Raw genomic sequence first — 24,285 nt, 5'->3', positions numbered from 1 at the left:
TTCATTGGAAAAGACTATTACTGGTACTCTTGCTAGTTTCTCAAGATTACCAACCCTGCCTTTAACATATCCTGACTGCTGCAACCCAGGAGAATTGTTTTTTTACTCCCAAACAGTAACTTTAAACTACAACTAACCAAAGATTAAATGACCGGTTTAATTTGTTCTGTCCATGGTATCATCCCCATTTAAACTTAATAACACCTGGAAAAAGAACTCCATTGAAACTGTATGCACCAAGAGTACTTTAGATATAAATAAGAAATTACTTAATTTCCTTATTTTTGACCTATTACTATAAGTGCAATGTTCAACCAGCTTTAGACTACACACAATTACACTAATGGCATTGAGAAGGATTTTTTTTTCTAGCTTGCTTTACTGCTGCTTTGTTTTTTAGCCGCTGTGTCTTTTATTTATTTTCTAATTTCCAGACCAGGTCCAGGCAGAGCTGAGCAGGGTGGTTGGGAGCCGTCGGGTCAAGACGGAGGACAGGATGAACCTGCCCTTCACTGACGCTGTCATCCATGAGACACAGAGATTTGCTAATATCCTTCCCACCTCTATTCCTCACATCACCAGCGCAGATGTGACTTTTCAGGGCTATTTTATTAGAAAGGTAAGAATCTGACTGATGAAAACAAGTCTTCCAGTTCACTCTGAATAATGAAACATGATGAGACTGCATGCTTGATTTTAGAAAGTATAAAGATAGGAGATCATAGTTTTTCTTTAAAACATTGTAAGCATTAATAAATGTCTCTTTCAAGGGGACCCCTGTGTTTCCTCTTTTGACATCTGTTCTGTGGGATGAAAGTGAGTGGGAGAGCCCATGCACCTTTAATCCTGCCCATTTCTTGGACAAGGATGGGAAGTTTGTCAAGATAGATGCCTTCATGCCCTTCTCTGCAGGTTAGAGAGCTCAGCTAATACTTCTTTTCAATACCAATCAAAGTTTTCAGATTATCTGAAGCTTGTTCTCTCACAGGACGGAGGGCGTGTCCGGGAGAAAGTCTGGCTAGGATGGAGCTCTTCCTCTTCTTCACCTCCCTCCTCCAGCACTTTCGTTTCACTCCTCCACCTGGAGTCCCAGAGGAAGAACTGGCTCTGACTCCGGCTGTGGGCTTCACCCTCAACCCGACACCTCATGAGCTGTGTGCTGTCAGTCGTGAGGGATTTCAAAATTAGTACTCAAGTATTGTCAAACACTTTTGCACAGTAGAAAGCTTTTGAGATTGTAATGCCACTGAAAAAGAAACACTGCTATCTACTTTAAAACCATCTTATTCAACACATTTGATCTTTAACTTAAGTGCTGAAGCAAGGTTGGTGTCTCAGTAAGAAAATGGGATAACATTTACAGCTGCACCAATCAAACTGCTAGAAAAGCTACATCATATTTTTGATTAATTAACCAAAACATCAAAGTGTTGAAACACTGTCACCATAGGGCAGAGATTGTTATCGATTTATCACATCTTTATGTTATTATAGTAGCCATTTTTGGACATTATTTGTCAGCTGTAAGACCTCACAGCAACACCTTGCACTGTATTTAATTTAATTCCAACTGAATCACTATAGAGGAATGGTAAAGTTGTATTATGGCCTAAATAAATATTGATATGTTCTTGATCACTTTGTGTTGTATCTATTTGCCTTTTCTGTTGAAAAACTATGCGTTTTGAGGCAGTGTTGGCCATTCATTGTTGTTTATCAATGCTTTGTAAAGCATAGATCAGGGCTCACTAATAGGCGGACTGCGGTCCGGATCTGGACCCAGACGCCGTTGTATCCGGACCCTGGACCTAAAACCGATAGGTGTGTGTGGGTGTGGGTGTGGGTGGGTGGGTGGGTGGGTGGGTGTTGTGAAAAAGTATTTGCCCCCTTCCTGGTTTCTTATTCTTTTGCGTATTTGTCACACTTAAATGTTTCAGATCATCAAACAAATTTTAATATTAGACAAAGATAACCCGAGTAAATACAAAATGCTGTTTTTAAATGATTTAATTTATTAAGGGAGAAAAGCTATCCAAACCTACTTGGCCCTATGTGAAAAAGTAATTGCCCCCCCTTGATAAATCATGAATGAACTGATTTTTTTTTGGAAAGCTGAGTTCAATTTCATTATCCACACCCAGGCCTGATTACTGCCAGACGTGTTGCATCAAGAAATCACTTAAATAGAACCTGTCTGACAAAATGAAGTCGGCTAAAAGATCTCAAAAAGCAACACATCATGCCGCGATGTAAAGAAATTCAAGAACAGATGAGAAACAAAGTAACTGACATGAATCGGTCTGGAAAGACCCCAGAACAACATCTAAAGAACTGCAGGCCTCACTCGCCTCAGTTAGGGTGGTCAAGCGGTCATGATTCAACAATAAGAAAGAGACTGGGCACAAATGGCACCCATGGGAGACTTCCAAGGCGAAAGCCACTGCTGACCAAAAAGAACACAAAGGCTCGTCTCACATTTGTCAAAAAACATCTTGATGATCCCCAAGACTTTTGGGCAAATATTCTTTGGACTGACGAGACAAAAGTTGAACTTTTTGGAAGGTGTGCGTCCCGTTATATCTGGCGTAAAACTGACAGCATTTCATAAAAACAACATCATACCAACAGTCACACATGGTGGTGGTAGTGTGATGGTCTGGGGCTGCTTTGCAGCTTCAGGACCTGGACGACTTGCCATAATTTATGGAACCATAAATTCTGCTCTCTACCAGAACCTCCTGAAAGAGAATGTCGAGCCATCAGTTCGTGACCTCAAACTCAAGCGCACTTTGGTTATGCAGCAGGACAATGATCCGAAACACACCAGCAAGTCCACCTCTGAATGCAAAAAAAAAAAAGGTTTTGGAGTGGCCTAGTCAAAGTCTGGACTTAAATCTGATTGAGATGCTGTGGCGTGACCTTCAACGAGCCGTTTCTGATCGAAAACCATCCAATGTGGCTGAATTAAAACAATTCTGCAAAGAAGAGTTGGCCAAAATTCTTCCACAGCGATGTGAAAGACTCATTGCCAGTTATCGCAAACGCTGGATTGCAGTTGTTGCCGCCAAGGGTGACAAAACCAGTTATTAGGTTTAGGGGGCAATTACTTTTTCACATAGGGCCAAGTCGGTTTGGATAGCTTTTCTCCCTTAATAAATTAAATCATCATTTAAAAACTGCATTTTGTCTTTACTCGGGTTATCTTTGTCTAATATTAAAATTTGTTTGATGATCTGAAACATTTAAGTGTGACAAATATGCAAAAAAATAAGAAACCAGGAAGGGGGCAAATACTTTTCACAGCACTGTACCTGTGCTCAGAAAATGGTGCGCTGTGCTCAAATCACCCCCATATTCTAGTTTTTTTGTAGCCAGTGTAAGTCATGGTGGGGTTTGCTTTAATAGTACAAGACGATCATTTTTCTTTTGCTTTTATGAAATAATTTTCATTATTTGTCACTGCCGTTTCACAGGGAAGCCATTCGATACAGCATGCCCGGTAAATCATGCAACATCCAATATCATCTCCGCTATTGTGTACGGCAGCAGGTTTGAATACAATGACCCCCGATTCAAAAACATGGTGAGAAGAGCCAACGAAAACGTACGCATTGTGGGCTCTGCATCAATCCAGGTGACCTTCGTATTTGCTTTTTAATTTGCTGCAGTTTTAAGGGGATTGCACACAAGCAGGGGTAGCTGACGAAACTGTGAAAGGTTGTGCAGAATGGTAAACAGCATCAGCATTTTATAGCAGTAGCTTCATATATATACGTGTATATATATATATATATATATATATATATATGTATATATATACGTGTATATATATATATATGTATATATATACGTGTATATATATATATATAAGTATATATATGTATATATATATATACATAAGTATATATATGTATATATATATATATATATATATATATATATATATATATATATCTATATATATATATACATATATATATACACATTGGTGGGTTCGACTTACGTTACATGCACGCAGAAAGTGAAGCTTCATGTCAACAACACCTCATGTCGTTCTTTAAAAAAAGAGACTCTACGACACTAACAACATGAAAACAAAGTGAAGTGCTACCAGAGCAATATAATGTCAACTTACCTCCATGCCGCTCATCACAGTAACCTCTACAGTGGAAGTAGATGCCGGGATCCAAGTCAAACCCACCAATAGAAACTCCTGGCTCATTCAGCAGCGTATGCCCCGCCCACTACGTCCAAACTCATCTCGTAGCTTTACGTTTTGGTTTTGAAGCCTTAGCTTTTGGTTTTGAAACCGTAGCTTTTCGTTTTGAAAGCAAAGGTTTTGTTTGCGTAATAAAGACACAAATCTACCTTCATACCGTACACCGATGCTGTCATCCATGAGACACAGAGACTGGCCAGCATCATCCCCATGGCCATTCCTCACAAAACCAGCCGAGACGTCACCTTCCAAGGCTTCTTCATCAAAGAGGTCGGTTGCCTACATAATAATTATTATTATTTATATAGAACCTTTAAAATTAAAGTTGACAAAGTGATTTGATACACAGCAATATAACAGAAAGTCCAACAAAAGCAAGACAAACTAAGCTAAAACACTGATAAAACAGTACAATAGATGAAACAACAAAAACAATCAACAGATTGCAAACAAACAATAATAATAAATCAACTTCTGAAAAGGTGAAAAAGTGCTTTCATTCTGAGGCTTCATACACATCTCTCTCTTCTTTTGCCAACAGGGGACTACTGTGTTTCCTCTTCTTACTTCTGTCCTTCATGATGAGAGTGAATGGGAGAGCCCAAACTCTTTTAACCCTTCCCACTTCCTGGACAAGGAGGGTCAATTTATCAGGAGGGATGCCTTCATGCCCTTTTCTGCAGGTACAAAAACGTTGTCAGGGTTTTGTATTTTAGGGATTACAGAGAATTTCCACACATTGTGATCCAGTTTAACTCTTTGCAAATCTCTTTGTTCCTGCAGGTCGCAGGGTGTGTCTGGGAGAAAGTCTGGCAAAGATGGAGCTCTTCCTCTTCTTCACCACCCTCCTCCAGCACTTTCGTTTCACTCCTCCACCTGGAGTACCAGAGGAAGAACTGGATCTGACACTCCAGCTGTGGGCTTCACCCTCAACCCGACACCTCATGAGCTGTGTGCTGTCAGTCGCCAATGAGGAAGAGAGCTGTAGCATGGCATTATACTGTAACTGTACATGACCATGACATGAATATTGTTTAATTCACCCTCACAGGCAGCAGAACATACTGAGCAGCCAGAAAAGTACATCTATTTGTGTAAATATACAACAGTGGCATATTAGGGCTAATGAGCTGTCTCACTCTAAATAAGAGCATATATACGTCCACATTCCTACAGATTGTTGAAACCGTATACAAATTACAAAAAAAACACACTTAGGCTAGACACAGCTTCATTAGCCTACATATTCCTGCTTCCAGGTCACTGTTGATTATTTTGACAAAAGAATGTACTTGGTGTTGTACAATTTGTCAAGGGTTTACTTTCTTATACTGCATACAATTGCAGAAATCACATATGTATTAGCCCACTAGAAATCAATCAAGGCTTGCCTCTTCCTACAGCCGATACCCCATGTAGCCTGCATCTAAAAATTACAATAATGTACAATTATATACCAATATTTCTTTTATTTTGGTTCTTGTGTTATTTTTCTGTTCTAGAGAAATACTTGATTAAAAATACTGGACCTACTGTTTTCTTTAATGTTTTTGGATGGAAAACAAAAGGAGTAATAATTCTTAGGACTTGATAAAGGAAAAAATCCATTAAAACTGCTTTTAAAGTATTTGGTCAGCTGATTGTCAACCCTAAAGCTTCTTTTTGCTAACTTGTATTTAGCACATAGTTCCTTACATATTGGGAAACACTGTTATGGATTTTTCAATCAGCTTTCTAACACATGGAATAACACAGCAACCAAATAGGTTAACGACAGCTAAACAAAAAACCACCGTAACACCAATTTAAGTGAGAAATGCATCCCATCAGCCGAATACATTTTCAAATTAATTTCCTGTCCACATGTGCTGACCAGCATTGTCTTTGAGTTCTGTAGCCATGGTTTGGAGTTTAGAGATGCTTTGGTGAAGGAGCTGTCTAGAGCTGTGTTGTTTGGAATGAAAGTACAACAAGAGTCTGACTTGAAGAATCGCTAATGATTAAAATAGATATAAATGTATCCAATTTACATTCTTGTTGATCGTTACCATGTGGAAAAAAGACTCAAACCCAGCTGCTATGTTATTTCGGGCTTTAAATTCAGCCCTTTATTGTGACACAATCTCGAACCTCGTTGTCCAGGAGGAATCAGCTATTCTCTGTCGTTCAACTGGAGTCCAAATCACTTGTCCAATGCCATCCTTGTCGCCATTTGTGGTGGAAATGAATGTTATTAATTTTCTTGTAAGTACTTTGTGTCAGTGCATTCCTTATTTGTACACAGACTGCCTCAGGATACATGCGTCTCACAGTGTCAGGTCAAATTGGGTCAGGGCTTCACGCAACTCATACTCACACAACATAAAACACAGAAAGAAATTGTCTCTGACTTTGTTGAAAGTGTGGCTTACTGTGTCACGGGGTGTGGTGGAGTTCTCAAAAGCAGACATGACCAGAAGCAGAGTGGAATGGGTTAATGAACCAAGAACACAACAGGAAATTTACAGGAACACAGCAGGGAATCCAAAAACAAGACGAGAGACGAAATCTGGCAGGACAAGGCAGGGAGAGCAGGACGAGCCAAACGGGCAGGTTGACATGACAATGATCTGGCAGGCAGTGAGTGAGTGAGAGTGTGTAAAATGGAGATGTTTCGAGAAGGAGCAGATCCAATTCACAGCCAATCCTTGAACGAAACGTGTTGCTGGCATATGGAAATAGGTGGACTTTAAGGCAGTACGAAGCCTGAGGCTTTTCCGCAAATCGGGGGCTCTGTTGTTGACCATGTCAGACGCCGTTGTATCTGGATTACGACTAACTGGAATACGCCAGCCTGTTGGGTGGAATGCAATAGACCTCTATCTCATATGATATATTTTCTGTACTTCATAGTGTGATTCAGTTTGTAATTGTATTTGCTTTTGTTAGAGATTAAATACCTTTTGATTTTAACTTGAACCAGCTATTCGGTTTTATTTTGTTGACGGACCAGGAGCGAGGAAGGGGGGCTCCCTCGTTATTGAGAAAGTCTGAACACGACACTAACAGCTACACTGAATGATTGTGAGAGATAGAGTGACAGAAGAGAAGTAGCAGAGCTGTGGCTTACTGGCTGCCATGGAAAGCCTTTTTCTACAGTTCCCCAGTACAACCATTCTACTGGGCACTATTGGGATCCTACTCGTCTTGTATGTATTTTTCCCCAACGTTGACCATCAGAGAAAGGAGCCTCCAGGACCCAGACCACTGCCTGTGTTTGGCAATTTGCTGCAGCTGAATCTTAAGTCAGTCCACAGCACGCTGTTTGAGGTAAGTAAGTGATGCTAAATTGGCTGTATACTGTATTGTTCAAAAGTGTGGAATAATTTGTTATTTTGGTATTTTAACATAGATAAAAACAATATAATTCAGACAGAAATAGTATTATTTACATTTAGAATAGTTTTGCCTCCCGGTGTATATACATGATTTAAAATTGTATTTAGTCTTTTGCCCCTCTAGAATAGTGTCACAGTATCCCCCCTGTGATTTTTTTTAATTTGTTTTATTTGTTTTCCAGTCCAAAAACATGACCCAAGATCATATTTGAACCACAGTTGTGCAATCACCCAATAAACATTTTGGAAAGACGTTTTTCTTACGACCCTCTGCCGTCTACTTAGTGGTTAGATTGAACAGGATTTGTAAGGCCATTGGATGTTCAGCTGATATTCCCTGATCAAATTCCAATAGTGCTACATTTCCACGAACCTATTTCTGATTTTTAAGAATACCTTTGATAAAGTAACACACCTGTAAATTCCAGCTTGTTATAGGCATTATTGTTCACCAGACAGTGAAACAGGAACTTGTTCTTATTTATATATGATTTAAAGTCTGTCTTTGTTGCTAAGCTTCAAGTTATGTTCCCAATAACTGTTGATTTCATTTTTGTTTCATAGCTTTCCAAGAAGTATGGATCAGTGTTCACCGTGTATTTTGGACCCCAGAAAGTGTTAATTCTGGCAGGATACAAGACCGTGAAGCAGGCACTGGTCAACTATGCTGTGGAGTTTGGAGAGAGACAAGTCCCTCCATTAGGCAATGACTTAAGTGGTTTACATAGTAAGTATAAAGCAGTAGATTTTAGTGATAACAACTACAGTATAAGTTCATCTAGCTGATGCATACATTTGATCCAATGACAATGTTAACATCACACAGCTCACAGTCTACAGCCATAATAGCTGCTGCGTGTGGCACAGTTGTGCTTTGAGCTAGAAGCTTCTTCCATGGATGCCGCTGTTTCAATTGCTCCGCAATGCAAATGTTTAGTTTACAATACAAAATGAGTTCATACTGTTAAAGGGCATAGTTGTTGTGATTAGCCTTGGTAATGTGTGTACAAAAACAACAAAATGTGATTGCATTAGCCAGCCTTGGTCACTGGTTCAGATTATGATTGACCCCAAGGAAGAAACTCCTAATTCTTTTTGGCCTTCAGGCAGCGGCAGCAGGGAGAAGATTCTCTAGTTGGGGTGATTGAGGTTGTATGAGTTGACATCTGATGGTCTTCAGGCCAGGTAGTCCCTCTTGGTGCTATTCCTGAACCAGGCAGTGGTTCTGCCTGTCAGGATATTCTTTATGATGTAGGAAGCAGCACCTTGAGGATTAGCCTGAAGTCCATCAAGCATGTGATGTGGTTGAGACACTGACAGGCTTTTTGCATAGATAGAAGTTGATGAAGTCTTTGACAAGCCTCTGAAAGCAATTCATCATCACAGAAGTCAGGCATTTTGGTAAATTCATCCTCCTGGAACGATGAATGTAGCAAATTTCATGGCAATTCATCCAATAGTTGTAGAGATATCTCTGTCTGTACAAAAGTAATAGACCAATCGACTTATATTTCCATCGCTACAGCCATGGCGCTGGCAAGTGCTGTGTGCATAAAACAAGAACAGACTGGACAGGGTTGTTAAACTGGGTGATAAAATAACAGGGAAGCCAGTGTGCAGTAATACATGCTTGATAGACCAGTGCACCATGAATTTTGCTCACAATATCACAGCAGATCCAATGTACGCTCCAAGGCCTGAATGTGCACTTTTGTCTTTAGGGAGCAGGTATGTGATGCCCAGAATAAAAGATGACTTGCATGCTTTATCCCACGCAGCATTGAACTGCTTAACAAGTTTTGATCACATGGTCTGAACTTTTTTTCAACTGGCATCTGATGTCCTTAACTGATTTACCAAATAATGCCTTTTATGATGTTTTTCATATTTATTTTATTATGTGCCGTCATTTATGACTGTTAATGTTTTTTGATATTCTCGTATGCTCTTTGTGCATAGTGAAGTCCCCTGAGATAAATCATTCATCATTGAACTTCTTGCTGACATTTTTCGGAAATTATTGTAATCTGATTTCAAACACTCCAAATAACATTTGACAAACATGTGTACTTGATTTCACTTCAGGTACAGGAATCATATTTGCCAATGGAGAATCATGGAAAGAAATGAGGCGTTTTGCTCTGAGCAACCTGAGAGACTTTGGGATGGGCAAAAAAACAGCAGAGGAGAAAATCATTGAGGAGATTCAGAATTTGATCAATGTTTTCGAAAGACATGAAGGTAACTCTTCTCCTGTATTGTATATTGTCTTCATAAGGATTCTACATTGTTTGTTTTGCTCATTCATTTTTGTTTGTTTTAGGTAAACCCTTCAGTGCTACCCAGTCAATAAACTATGCAGTTTCCAACATCATCTGTTCAATTGTCTATGGCAGCAGATTTGATTACAGTGATACAGAGTTTAAACGTATGGTAGACCGAGCCAATGACAACTTTCGACTTTCAGGCTCTCCTTCAATACAGGTACCACTTTGTCTTTCATTAAATAAACTATAAGATACCTTTAGTGGGTTATAGTGAGAATTACAGACTCATGGGGCCATGGGCATGATTACTGACCTTTTATTGTGCCTTCTTGATATATTAATAACATGTTGAATGTGTTGTTCTCTCTTCAAATACAACAGCTGTACAACCTCTACCCCTGGATATTTCAATGGGTGAGCAACAGGATGCGTCTCAGGAAGAATGTTGCTGAAAACAGAAAACAAATAAAGCAGCTGATCGGACGTTTACAAGAAACGTTGAATTCTCAGATGTGCAGAGGATTTGTGGACTCGTTTCTGGAACACAAACAGAAACTAGAGGTATTAAAAGTGTGATATCATAATACAAGGTTTAAATCGTTTTTTAATGACTTAATTGATAATTCATAAAACATCACCACCATTCCATTTCTATGAAAACGGCCAATAGCTGGAGGATGAAAAATGTCAAGAACGCCTTTTTAAAATTAAGTTTTAACACATTACATTTTACACCTGTTAATAAGGATTTAGGGAATACTGAGTCATTCTACAACATGGAGAACCTTGTGGCAACTGTTAGCAACCTCTTTGCGGCTGGTACTGATACGACAGCAACTACGCTGAGATGGGGTCTGTTGCTCATGGCCAAATATCCTCAAATACAAGGTAAGTAATATGCTTAGACCGGTTGCAAGCAGATGCAGTCCCCAACTGTTGTACTTTACATAGTAGTTGAAATATGTTTTTAAAGATTATTTTTGTAGGCTTTTTTACTGTCATTTTATGCAGTCAAAGATTGACAGGAAAGAGGGAGAGAATGTGTTTGGTGCATGCAGCAAAGGTCCGTAGGTTGGATTTAAACACTTTCGGATTTCCAATGAGTCCACTTTTTCGGGGCCATAGGGAGCCTATGACTAGTAAATACAATTTTCATGTTTGTTCTAATGAAATCTTGATACCTTGTAGTAAATTATCTGCCCAACAGGGGGCGGTGTTAAATCTTTTAAATATACCACAATTTCTGCACCATGTGTGCAGTTGTCATTTTGCTCATTACATCCTGACAGTAATCAATGAATCAAATGCTGTGATAAAAAAAATCTGGTATCTGACTGTTGCTGGACTGTAATAAGACCGACCAATTAATTCTACTTGCTTAAATTCCTGCCTGTCTGCGCGTATTCTGCTCGTGCATTCATTGCTCGTCACTGGAGTCTTTCACAAGCTGCTAGCTTGACAGCTGTGAGTAATGATAGCCATGTTTGTTGTTTACGTTCATTATAATGTTTGGCCAATGGTATGAAGGCAGATCAATGTCAAAATCCACAAGCACAAATGACATCCATGCACGTGTGTAGAGGTCACGCGTGTGCAACTCAAACAGCTGCGCACGCTAATTACTTTTGCGAGTACTTTCACATCACTCCATGCAGAACATCTCTGCTGTGTGAGCAAAATTGAAGCCTGTGAGGAGAAAACCATGCTTTGAGGGCGAGGAGCGTCCCCTGGTGCATGTCTTCTGTCACTGCTCTTTGGCTTTGGAGGAAGGCCTGAAGGGACGGGCTGTCAGTGTTGTCAACTTGGCTACTGTCTTGCTAGATTCAGCAACTTTTGAGCTAGTACTGCTAGCTACTTTCATTGGAAAAGACTATTACTGGTACTCTTGCCAGTTTCGCAAGATTACCAACCCTGCCTTTAACATATCCTGACTGTTGTAACTTAGGAGAAATACTTTTTACTTCCAAACAGTGACTTTAAACTACAATTAACTTAAGATTCAATGACTGCTTCAATTCGTTTTGTTCATGGTATCATCCCCATTTAAATTTACACCTGGAAAAAGAACTCCATTGAAACGGTATTACTTTAGATATAAATGAGAAATTACTTGATTTCCTTAGTTTTGACCGATTACTACAAGTGCAATGTTCAACCAGCTGGTTATAAAATTACACTAATGGCATTGAGAAGGATTTTTTTCTAGCTTGTGTGAAATTCTGTGATATAGCAATTGCAATGTATTGTGGAGTGTGTTCACTCAAATGATTTGTTTCTGTGAGGGTTTGGTAAAAAGCATTCATGTTAGTCTTTCTAGAATTGGTGAAAAAAACTTTACTGCTGCTTTGTTTTTTAGCCACAGTATTTTATTTTCTAATTTCCAGACCAGGTCCAGGCAGAGCTGAGCAGGGTGGTTGGGAGCCGTCGGGTCAAGACGGAGGACAGGATGAACCTGCCCTTCACTGATGCTGTCATCCATGAGACACAGAGATTTGCTAATATCCTTCCCACCTCTATTCCTCACATCACCAGCGCAGATGTGACTTTTCAGGGCTATTTTATTAGAAAGGTAAGAATCTGACTGATGAAAACAAGTCTTCCACTTCACGCAGAATAATGAAACATGATGAGACTGCATGCTTGATTTTAGAAAGCTGTTTAACAGATAGTAGATAGTTTTTCTTTAAAACATTGTAAGCATTAATAAATGTCTCTTTCAAGGGGACCCCTGTGTTTCCTCTTTTGACATCTGTTCTGTGGGATGAAAGTGAGTGGGAGAGCCCATGCACCTTTAATCCTGCCCATTTCTTGGACAAGGATGGGAAGTTTGTCAAGAGAGATGCCTTCATTCCCTTCTCTGCAGGTTAGAGAGCTCAGCTAACACTTCTTTTCAATACCAATCGAAGTTTTCAGATTATCTGAAGCTTGTTCTCTCACAGGACGGAGGGCGTGTCCGGGAGAAAGCCTGGCTAGGATGGAGCTCTTCCTCTTCTTCACCTTCCTCCTCCAGCACTTTCGTTTCACTCCTCCACCTGGAGTCCCAGAGGAAGAACTGGATCTGACTCCGGCTGTGGGCTTCACCCTCACCCCGACACCTCATGAGCTGTGTGCTGTCAGTCGTGAGGGATTTCAAAATTAGTACTCAAGTATTGTCAAACACTTTTGCACAGTAGAAAGCTTTTGAGATTGTAATGCCACTGAAAAAGAAACACTGCTATCTACTTTGAAACCATCTTATTCAACACATTTGATCTTTAACTTAAGTGCTGAAGCAAGGTTGGTGTCTCAGTAAGAAAATGGGATAACATTTACAGCTGCACCAATCAAACTGCTAGAAAAGCTACATCATATTTTTGATTAATTAACCAAAACATCAAAGTGTTGAAACACTGTCACCATAGGGCAGAGATTGTTATTGATTTATCATATATTTTATGTTATCATTATAGCAGCCATCTTTGGACATTATTTGTCAGCTGTAAGACTTCACAGCAACACCTTGCACTACATTTCATTTCCAATTGTGAATCACTATAAAGTAATGGTAAAGTTGTATTGTGTATATTATATATACATATATTGTCATATATGCCTTAGATAAAACTTGTAATACTTGTCTACTTACCTCTTGAACAGAGAACGGTCCCACATTATGTGCTTAGAATGATTTCATTTGGCACATAATATTACAACACATTCTCACTCCCAACTCATCAAATAATTACGCTTGGTCAGTGGCTCGAAGCTTCTAACTGACTCTAGGTTTCCCTCTACCGTCAGTTTTGGACACGCAGAGATGCCTCTCAGTTTCCAATTGTTAGATTTAGTGTCTTTTCAAAAAAACTTCTGTCTTCACAGAGAGTTAGGTTTGGGCAACAAAACCACTTAAATAGGTAAGCATGTGGTTGACGTTAACTTGACTGCCTTAACGATCCACGTTAATACCGAGTGACTAACGACTTATGTTACTAGCGACTCACGTGACTAACGACTGCTGTGACACAATTTACTGTTTGTTTCGCACGGGACACAATCAGTCCTGTGTTTTAATGTGTAAATAATATAGAAAACTACTTTACAAACTGCTGTTCAACAGTTTGGAATTACCCATTATTTTGAGGTTTGTCTTCTATAATGGCTATTTCACCATAGATAAAAACAGTATAATTCTTTTCTATACGGCTGTTTTCTGTCCTGGCCCCACAGTGGTGGAATGAACTTCCCACTGACGTCAGGACAGCGGAGTCGCTGCCCATCTTTCGGCGCAGGCTGAAAACCCACCTCTTCAGGAAGTGCTACCCTGAGCCTTCCACTTAGCACTTATTGTTTTCATACTAGCTTGTTGCACTTATTGTATTCGTATTACTTATAGCACTAACTGTTTTTCTTGTTTCTGCCCTGTACTTTGGCTCTGAGTTATGCTCTGCTTCATGCTCTTAGATGCTTGTTTGGAGAAGGAAATGTACTTATGACCTCTGGTGACTAGTAGTTCTTTTGATTACCAATGTTGAATGCACTTATTGTAAGTCGCTTTGGATAAAAGCGTCTGCTAAATGACTGTAATGTAATGTAATGTAATGTTGATTGTCTAATGACTTTTTTTTTTTACAATGAGATGCTTCATTCACCTACATATTCCTGCTTCCAGGTCACTGTTGATTATTTTCACAAGTGATTGTACTTGGTTTTGTTGTAATTTGTTTACTTTCTTATATTGCAGGACGGTGTTGAAAATCACCTCATGTATTAGCACACTATGAATAAATGTAGACCTTCCTCGTCATATAGCTGATAATTAATTTAGCTTGCATCTAAAATTACAATAATCTACACCTATATATCATTTTTTTTAAATAATAATTTTTTAATAAAAATTACTGGACACATTTTGTGATGAAAAAAACAAAGAAGTATTTCTATCGATTAAATAAATGGAAAGAATATATTAAAACTGCTTTTAAACTTTCATTTGGTCTGTCAATATTTCTTCTGGCTAACTTGTTTACCCATGGTGCCATGGTGGTACAGAAAAGAAATGTGACTTTACCTCTCTATAGCTATCCTTACTTCATGCTACATAAATTAGTAAACTGTATAGTTATCCTCAATAAGCACTTCTCACTAGTTTTTATGACGTCAAGCTTTGCCTCACCTGTACCACGTCCATGCCTCTTTCAGACACCCACGAGTCGTGCTTCTTCTGCCTTTCGTTTTACTTCTCCACCTGGAGTTAGAGAGCCGAACTGGATCTGACACCAGCTATGTGCTTCACCCTCACCCCTTCCCCTCATGAACTGTGTGCTGTCAGTCACCAATGAGGATGGGAGCAGGAGCTATTTAAAGGGAGGGAGACAGGACAAAAGGAAAACAAAAATCATATCAATAGCTATTACTGTTTTGGTCCACCACCCGGACTCATAGGAGGAGGCTTGCCAGCTGTGGGTAAATATAGTACATAGTAAGTGTTATTCTGTTAACAAACCTTTGGATCTGATCTGCTGCTACCTGATGAACCATCCCGACCCCTTAGTCATCTGGGACCGGTCTACTTTCTGTTCCCAGAGTCAGAACTAAACATGAAGAAGCAGCGTTCAGTTTTTCTGCTCCACATATCTTTTGCCTTATGTTTTGATGCTTTTAATGGTTTTATGTGAAGCACTTTAAATTATCTTGTTGTTGAAATGTGCTATACAAATAAACTTGCTTTGCCTTGCCTTTCTACTAAGGCAGTACAACTTTAAAGTTACTGTGACAAACTTTAAATTGGTTATGAAACTGTCTCTATTTAATCCTGATGCCTCTATATGACCTATAAGGAAAAGAGATCATTAAAGGGAAGATTGGCTGTTTCTATATAGTTATACTTAATGCTTGTCAGCAGTGCCACCAGGTAGGATTCCATGCCAATCAGGTGAAATCATGCAGGTTCACCAGAAACTCCTTCAAGTCAGACTCCAGCGCCCTGCAGTCGGAAGCTCCGGCGAAAGGATAGCTCTGTTCCCAGCAGCAGCATCTCCTCCATCTGCCAGGAGCAGAGCTTTGCTCGCTGATCCTCCAGTCCCAACTTTTGTTCACAGGGGCCGCCAAAGTCAACACATGATCAAATTTCCTTGTAGTAGCTTTAAATATTACCATAATATTCTGGCTTTTTTTAAGTTGTAAGGATCACAATGGCGTCTGTTTAGTTGTTTCATAGCTTTCCAAGAAATATGCCGGCGTCACCTCCAACCTGTGCCGGTTCCCCAGCCCATCCCAGCAGTGCACGGGGAGATCACAGGGACAGACACACACTCTGACGGAGCCACCATGTTAGAGACTGTTCCTGTCAGTCAGAGTGTGGCTACACCCACAACCCCTCTACCCGGTCAGACTGACCAGATCTGGATAGGTGTGCAAGCAAGTCGACAGGCTTGACCTGTAGACAAGTGCAGATCATATGGCCTTTGGGGGGAGAAGAGAAAAAGTTGTACTGACATTGATGTGATAATGTTGATGTTTATTTGTTGCTTGATTGGAAAGAGACCGGTGTATGTTGAAATGTCTCCATTTGAGTTAATCTTGGTTTATGCTATGTGCTGTCTGAATAGCCATTTTCAGTTAAAGTGTCCCTATGATGTTATTGACATAACACTTAAAAGAGGGGGAGATGTCATATACGGTTGCGCATCTACTGGGGGTTATACGGGAGCTCTGGGAAATGCATGAAGAGGGAGACACATGATGATCCATTAAAACCAGCGGAGCAAATTAAGACGCTTCTATTGCATTGATTTACAGCAGTATCGTGATAATATTGTATCGTGGGACCTCTGGTGATTCCCACCCCGAGTAAATATAGTACATAGTAAGTCTTATTCTGTTAAACCTTTGGAGTCTGTGATACATTCAACTTAACAGTTGTACATTTGTCACAAACCGGGCAGCACGGGCATGACAAGTTATTTAATAACTTAAAGGCAGAATAAAAAGCAAGCTCAAACTAACAGTGGCGTGTGAAGTCAATCATTTCGGCAGTGTAGGTGAGTGCATGAGTGGAAAGTGTGTATGCAATGTTGTATAGTGCAGAAACAAACCATAATCTCAACCAAAAACCAAATGGGTGTAAGGAGAGAGGGACCAACTGAGACTAAAGAGGGGTTTTAACAGGGCCCATGTGTTGCCAGTGTTAATGATGAGCTCAGGTGTTTCCACTCTACTGATGACCCTCTCCCACGCCCACCTCCAATACCTGCAGGGGAAAATACCACACAAACAAAGTAACAGACAGACAGGGCAGAGTGGGTCGTCACACATTACCTTAAGGACAATAAAAGTGTAAGGGAGGAATCTTAGGGTATATATGTGCATATCACTCTGTCAAGTAAAATTAGGACAAAGCTTCACTCTAATACTCACACAACATTAAACACAAAAGTATTGTCTCTGACTTTGTTGAAAGTGTGGCTTACTGGCTGCCATGGAAAGCCTTTTTCTACAGTTCCCCAGTACAACCATTCTACTGGGCACTATTGGGATCCTACTCGTCTTGTATGTATTTTTCCCCAACGTTGACCATCAGAGAAAGGAGCCTCCAGGACCCAGACCACTGCCTGTGTTTGGCAATTTGCTGCAGCTGAATCTTAAGTCAGTCCACAGCACGCTGTTTGAGGTAAGTAAGTGATGCTAAAGTGGCTGTATACTGTATTGTTCAAAAGTGTGGAATAATCTGTCATTTTGATATTTTAACACAGATAAAAACAATATAATTCAGACAGAAATAGTATTATTTACATTTAGAATAGTTTTGCCTCCAAGTGTATTTACATGATTTAAAATTGTATTTAGTCTTTTGCCCCTCTAGAATAGTGTCACAGTATCCCCCCTGTGATATTTTTTTTTAATTTTTTTTTATTTGTTTTCCAGTCCAAAAACGTACAAGTGACCCAAGATCATATTTGAACCACAGTTGTGCAATCACCCAATAAACATTTTGGAAAGACGTTTTTCTTAGGACCCTCTGCCGTCTACTTAGTGGTTAAATTGAACAGGATTTGTAAGGCCATTGGATGTTCAGCTGATATTCCCTGATCAAATTCCAATAGTGCTACATTTCCACGAACCTATTTCTGATTTTTAAGAATACCTTTGATAAAGTAACACACCTGTAAATTCCAGCTTGTTATAGGCATTATTGTTCACCAGACAGTGAAACAGGAACTTGTTCTTATTTATATATGATTTAAAGTCTGTCTTTGTTGCTAAGCTTCAATTTATGTTCCCAATAACTGTTGATTTCATTTTTGTTTCATAGCTTTCCAAGAACTATGGATCAGTGTTCACCGTGTATTTTGGACCCCAGAAAGTGTTAATTCTGGCAGGATACAAGACCGTGAAGCAGGCACTGGTCAACTATGCTGTGGAGTTTGGAGAGAGACAAGTCCCTCCATTAGGCAATGACTTAAGTGGTTTACATAGTAAGTATAAAGCAGCAGATTTTAGTGATAACAACTACAGTATAAGTTCATCTAGCTGACGCATACATTTGATCCAATGACAATGTTAACATCACACAGCTCACAGTCTACAGCCATAATAGCTGCTGCGTGTGGCACAGTTGTGCTTTGAGCTAGAAGCTTCTTCCATGGATGCCGCTGTTTCAATTGCTCCGCAATGCAAATGTTTAGTTTACAATACAAAATGAGTTCATACTGTTAAAGGGCATAGTTGTTGTGATTAGCCTTGGTAATGTGTGTACAAAAACAACAAAATGTGATTGCATTAGCCAGCCTTGGTCACTGGTTCAGATTATGATTGACCCCAAGGAAGAAACTCCTAATTCTTTTTGGCCTTCAGGCAGCGGCAGCAGGGAGAAGATTCTCTAGTTGGGGTGATTGAGGTTGTATGAGTTGACATCTGATGGTCTTCAGGCCAGGTAGTCCCTCTTGGTGCTATTCCTGAACCAGGCAGTGGTTCTGCCTGTCAGGATATTCTTTATGATGTAGGAAGCAGCACCTTGAGGATTAGCCTGAAGTCCATCAAGCATGTGATGTGGTTGAGACACTGACAGGCTTTTTGCATAGATAGAAGTTGATGAAGTCTTTGACAAGCCTCTGAAAGCAATTCATCATCACAGAAGTCAGGCATTTTGGTAAATTCATCCTCCTGGAACGATGAATGTAGCAAATTTCATGGCAATTCATCCAATAGTTGTAGAGATATCTCTGTCTGTACAAAAGTAATAGACCAATCGACTTATATTTCCATCGCTACAGCCATGGCGCTGGCAAGTGCTGTGTGCATAAAACAAGAACAGACTGGACAGGGTTGTTAAACTGGGTGATAAAATAACAGGGAAACCAGTGTGCAGTAATACATGCTTGATAGACCAGTGCACCATGAATTTTGCTCACAATATCACAGCAGATCCAATGTACGCTCCAAGGCCTAAATGTGCACTTTTGTCTTTAGGGAGCAGGTATGTGATGCCCAGAATAAAAGATGACTTGCATGCTTTATCCCACGCAGCATTGAACTGCTTAACAAGTTTTGATCACATGGTCTGAACTTTTTTTCAACTGGCATCTGAAGTCCTTAACTGATTTACCAAATAATGCCTTTTATGATGTTTTTCATATTTATTTTATTATGTGCCGTCATTTATGACTGTTAATGTTTTTTTGATATTCTTGTATGCTCTTTGTGCATAGTGAAGTCCCCTGAGATAAATCATTCATCATTGAACTTCTTGCTGACATTTTTCGGAAATTATTGTAATCCGATTTCAAACGCGTCAAATAACATTTGACAAAAACATGTGTACTTGATTTCACTTCAGGTACAGGAATCATATTTGCCAATGGAGAATCATGGAAAGAAATGAGGCGTTTTGCTCTGAGCAACCTGAGAGACTTTGGGATGGGCAAAAAAACAGCAGAGGAGAAAATCATTGAGGAGATTCAATATTTGATCAACGTGTTCGAAAGACATGAAGGTAACTCTTCTCCTGTATTGTATATTGTCTTCATAAGGATTCTACATTGTTTGTTTTGCTCATTCATTTTTGTTTGTTTTAGGTAAACCCTTCAGTGCTACCCAGTCAATAAACTATGCAGTTTCCAACATCATCTGTTCAATTGTCTATGGCAGCAGATTTGATTACAGTGATACAGAGTTTAAACGTATGGTAGACCGAGCCAATGACAACTTTCGACTTTCAGGCACTCCTTCAATACAGGTACCACTTTGTCTTTCATTAAATAAACTATAAGATGTACCTTTAGTGAGTTATAGTGAGAATTACAGACTCATGGGGCCATGGTCATGCATACTGACCTTTTATTGTGCCTTCTTGATATATTAATAACATGTTGAATGTGTTCTCTCTTCAAATACAACAGTTGTACAACCTCTACCCCTGGATATTTCAATGGGTGAGCAACAGGATGCGTCTCAGGAAGAATGTTGCTGAAAACAGAAAACAAATAAAGCAGCTGATCGGACGTTTACAAGAAACGTTGAATTCTCAGATGTGCAGAGGATTTGTGGACTCGTTTCTGGCACACAAACAGAAGCTAGAGGTATTAAAAGCAAGTGTGATATCATAATACAAGGTTTAAATCTATAATTATTAATTTTTGATATAAATTCATGAAACATCACCATTATAATTCTATGAACACAGCCAACAACTGGAGGATGAAAATGGTTTTAGCTCCTTTTTAAAATGAAGTTTTAACACTTTTGATTATTCACCTGTTAATAAGGATTTAGGGATTACTGAGTCATTCTACAACATGGAGAACCTTGTGGCAACTGTTAGCAACCTCTTTATGGCTGGTACTGATACGACAGCAACTACGCTGAGATGGGGTCTGTTGCTCATGGCCAAATATCCTCAAATACAAGGTAAGTAATATGCTTAGACCGGTTGCAAGCAGATGCAGTCCCCAACTTTACATCATGTGATGCAGTCAAAGATTGATGCATGTTTATCCATCTGTTCTCCCCCTCTTTCTTGTCAAAGGTCCGTAGGTTGGAATTAAACGCTTTTGGATTTCCAATAAGCCCAGTTTTTCGGGGCCATAGGGAGTCTATGACTAGTAAATACAATTTTCATGTTTGTTCTAATGAAATCTAGATACCTTTCAGTAAATTATCTGCCCAACAGGGGGCGGTGTTAAAACTCTTCGCTATACCACAGTGTCTGCACCATGTGTGCAGTTGTCATTTTGTTCATTACATCCTGACAGTAATCAATGAATCAAATGCTCTGACAAAAAAAATCTGATATCTGTGACTGTTGCTGGACTGTAATAAGCCCGAACAATCAATTAATTCTACTTGCTTAAATTCCTGCCTGTCTGCACGTATTCTGGTGTGCATTCATTGCTCGTCACTGGAGTCTTTCACAATCTGCTAGCTTCACAGCTGTGAGTAATGATAGCCATGTTTGTTGTTTACGTTCATTATAATTTTTGGCCAATGGTATGAAGGCAGATCAATGTCAAAATCCACAAGCACAAATGAGATCCATGCACGTGTGTAGAGGTCACACGTGTGCAACTCAAACAGCTGTGCACGCTAATTACTTTTGCGAGTACTTTCACATCACTCCATGCAGAACATCTCTGCTGTGTGAGCAAAATTGAAGCCTGTGAGGAGAAAACCATGCTTTGAGGGCGAGGAGCGTCCCCTGGTGCCCCTAGTTTCTCAAGATTACCAACCCTGCCTTCAACATATCCTGACTGTTGCAACCCAGGAGACTTAGTTTTTACTTCCAAACAGAAACTTTAAACTACAATTAAGAGTCAATGACCGGTTAAATTTGTTCTTTCCATGGTATCATCTTCATTTAAACTTAATAACACCTGGAAAAAGAACCCCATTGAAACTGTATGCATCAAGAGTACTTTAGATATAAATAAGAAATTACTTAATTTCCTTAGTTTTGACCGATTACTATAAGTGCAATGTTCAACCAGCTGGTCATAAAATTACACTAATGGCATTGAGAAGGATTTTTTTTTTTCTAGCTTGTGCAAAATTCTGTGATATAGCAATTGCAATTTATTGTGGAGTGTGTTCACTCAAATGATTTGTTTCTGTGAGGGTTTGGTAAAAAGTATTCATGTTAGTCTTTCTAGAATTGGTGAAAAAACTTTACTGCTGTTTTGTTTTTTAGCCACTTTCTTTTATTTTCTAATTTCCAGACCAGGTCCAGGCAGAGCTGAGCAGGGTGGTTGGGAGCCGTCGGGTCAAGACGGAGGACAGGATGAACCTGCCCTTCACTGATGCTGTCATCCATGAGACACAGAGATTTGCTAATATCCTTCCCATCTCTATTCCTCACATCACCAGCGCAGATGTGACTTTTCAGGGCTATTTTATTAGAAAGGTAAGAATTTGACTGATGAAAACAAGTCTTCCAGTTCACTCTGAATAATGAAACATGATGAGACTGCATGCTTGATTTTAGAAAGTATAAAGATAGGAGATCATAGTTTTTCTTTAAAACATTGTAAGCATTAATAAATGTCTCTTTCAAGGGGACCCCTGTGTTTCCTCTTTTGACATCTGTTCTGTGGGATGAAAGTGAGTGGGAGAGCCCATGCACCTTTAATCCTGCCCATTTCTTGGACAAGGATGGGAAGTTTGTCAAGAGAGATGCCTTCATGCCCTTCTCTGCAGGTTAGAGAGCTCAGCTAACACTTCTTTTCAATACCAATCGAAGTTTTCAGATTATCTGAAGCTTGTTCTCTCACAGGACAGAGGGCGTGTCCGGGAGAAAGTCTGGCTAGGATGGAGCTCTTCCTCTTCTTCACCTCCCTCCTCCAGCGCTTTCGTTTCACTTCTCCACCTGGAGTCCCAGAGGAAGAACTGGCTCTGACTCCGGCTGTGGGCTTCACCCTCACCCCGACACCTCATGAGCTGTGTGCTGTCAGTCGTGAGGGATTTCAAAATTAGTACTCAAGTATTGTCAAACACTTTTGCACAGTAGAAAGCTTTTGAGATTGTAATGCCACTGAAAAAGAAACACTGCTATCTACTTTGAAACCATCTTATTCAACACATTTGATCTTTAACTTAAGTGCTGAAGCAAGGTTGGTGTCTCAGTAAGAAAATGGGATAACATTTACAGCTGCACCAATCAAACTGCTAGAAAAGCTACATCATATTTTTGATTAATTAGCCAAAACATCAAAGTGTTGAAACACTGTCACCATAGGGCAGAGATTGTTATTGATTTATCATATATTTTATGTTATCATTATAGCAGCCATCTTTGGACATTATTTGTCAGCTGTAAGACTTCACAGCAACACCTTGCACTACATTTCATTTCCAATTGTGAATCACTATAAAGTAATGGTAAAGTTGTATTGTGTATATTATATATACATATATTGTCATATATGCCTTAGATAAAACTTGTAATACTTGTCTACTTACCTCTTGAACAGAGAACGGTCCCACATTATGTGCTTAGAATGATTTCATTTGGCACATAATATTACAACACATTCTCACTCCCAACTCATCAAATAATTACGCTTGGTCAGTGGCTCGAAGCTTCTAACTGACTCTAGGTTTCCCTCTACCGTCAGTTTTGGACACGCAGAGATGCCTCTCAGTTTCCAATTGTTAGATTTAGTGTCTTTTCAAAAAAACTTCTGTCTTCACAGAGAGTTAGGTTTGGGCAACAAAACCACTTAAATAGGTAAGCATGTGGTTGACGTTAACTTGACTGCCTTAACGATCCACGTTAATACCGAGTGACTAACGACTTATGTTACTAGCGACTCACGTGACTAACGACTGCTGTGACACAATTTACTGTTTGTTTCGCACGGGACACAATCAGTCCTGTGTTGTTTTAATGTGTAAATAATATGGAAAACTACTTTACAAACTGCTGTTCAACAGTTTGGAATTACCCATTATTTTGAGGTTTGTCTTCTATAATGGCTATTTCACCATAGATAAAAACAGTATAATTCTTTTCTATACGGCTGTTTTCTGTCCTGGCCCCACAGTGGTGGAATGAACTTCCCACTGACTAAATAATTTTTTAATAAAAATTACTGGACACATTTTGTGATGAAAAAAACAAAGAAGTATTTCTATCGATTAAATAAATGGAAAGAATATATTAAAACTGCTTTTAAACTTTGATTTGGTCTGTCAATATTTGTTCTGGCTAACTTGTTTACCCATGGTGCCATGGTGGTACAGAAAAGAAATGTGACTTTACCTCTCTATAGCTATCCTTACTTCATGCTACATAAATTAGTAAACTGTATAGTTATCCTCAATAAGCACGTCTCACTAGTTTTTATGACGTCAAGCTTTGCCTCACCTGTACCACGTCCATGCCTCTTTCAGACACCCACGAGTCGTGCTTCTTCTGCCTTTCGTTTTACTTCTCCACCTGGAGTTAGAGAGC

The 24,285-nt window shown here is 39.5% G+C and overlaps 3 protein-coding genes across 3 annotated transcripts; all 3 read left to right on the top strand.

The window, feature by feature from the left end:
* Positions 1-4,363: 4,363 nt before the first annotated feature.
* On the top strand, positions 4,364-5,752 carry LOC137878664 (cytochrome P450 2K1-like). The gene is given in 4 exon segments (XM_068719048.1): positions 4,364-4,489; positions 4,761-4,902; positions 5,003-5,124; positions 5,127-5,752. Coding segments are annotated over 4 exon segments (390 nt in total). The 5' UTR covers positions 4,364-4,429; the 3' UTR covers positions 5,193-5,752.
* Positions 5,753-6,318: 566 nt separating this feature from the next.
* Positions 6,319-14,829, top strand: LOC137878660 (cytochrome P450 2K1-like). Its single transcript, XM_068719039.1, has 9 exons — positions 6,319-7,528; positions 8,161-8,323; positions 9,682-9,837; positions 9,920-10,080; positions 10,245-10,424; positions 10,610-10,751; positions 12,248-12,432; positions 12,585-12,726; positions 12,803-14,829. The coding sequence occupies exons 1-9, from the start codon at positions 7,337-7,339 to the stop codon at positions 13,000-13,002; spliced, it is 1,521 nt and encodes a 506-aa protein (XP_068575140.1). The 5' UTR covers positions 6,319-7,336; the 3' UTR covers positions 13,003-14,829.
* A 2,454-nt stretch (positions 14,830-17,283) lies between these two features.
* On the top strand, positions 17,284-23,889 carry LOC137878667 (cytochrome P450 2K1-like). The gene is made up of 9 exons (XM_068719052.1): positions 17,284-17,511; positions 18,154-18,316; positions 19,678-19,833; positions 19,916-20,076; positions 20,240-20,419; positions 20,606-20,747; positions 22,052-22,236; positions 22,388-22,529; positions 22,606-23,889. The coding sequence occupies exons 1-9, from the start codon at positions 17,320-17,322 to the stop codon at positions 22,803-22,805; spliced, it is 1,521 nt and encodes a 506-aa protein (XP_068575153.1). The 5' UTR covers positions 17,284-17,319; the 3' UTR covers positions 22,806-23,889.
* The last annotated feature ends 396 nt before the right edge of the window (positions 23,890-24,285 follow it).

This window comes from Cebidichthys violaceus, unplaced genomic scaffold (assembly GCF_023349555.1).
Source record: "Cebidichthys violaceus isolate CVI_PGR_0920_01 unplaced genomic scaffold, fCebVio1.0.p SCAF_23, whole genome shotgun sequence".
Classification (NCBI taxonomy): domain Eukaryota; kingdom Metazoa; phylum Chordata; class Actinopteri; order Perciformes; family Stichaeidae; genus Cebidichthys; species Cebidichthys violaceus.
Note: the sequence above shows the minus strand (reverse complement) of the source record. Positions and strands in the feature narration are given on the sequence as shown.

What these genes read in the sequence shown, in the direction of transcription:
- LOC137878667 (XM_068719052.1), top strand. Translation starts at nt 17,320, where the DNA reads ATGGAAAGCCTTTTTCTACAGTTCCCCAGTACAACCATTCTACTGGGC. An exon ending in CGTGTTCGAAAGACATGAAG is followed by an intron (nt 19,834 to 19,915) that starts GTAACTCTTCTC and finishes TGTTTGTTTTAG; the next exon opens with GTAAACCCTTCAGTGCTACC. An exon ending in AGGGCTATTTTATTAGAAAG is followed by an intron (nt 22,237 to 22,387) that starts GTAAGAATTTGA and finishes GTCTCTTTCAAG; the next exon opens with GGGACCCCTGTGTTTCCTCT.
- LOC137878660 (XM_068719039.1), top strand. Translation starts at nt 7,337, where the DNA reads ATGGAAAGCCTTTTTCTACAGTTCCCCAGTACAACCATTCTACTGGGC. An exon ending in TCCACAGCACGCTGTTTGAG is followed by an intron (nt 7,529 to 8,160) that starts GTAAGTAAGTGA and finishes TTTGTTTCATAG; the next exon opens with CTTTCCAAGAAGTATGGATC. An exon ending in TGACTTAAGTGGTTTACATA is followed by an intron (nt 8,324 to 9,681) that starts GTAAGTATAAAG and finishes ATTTCACTTCAG; the next exon opens with GTACAGGAATCATATTTGCC.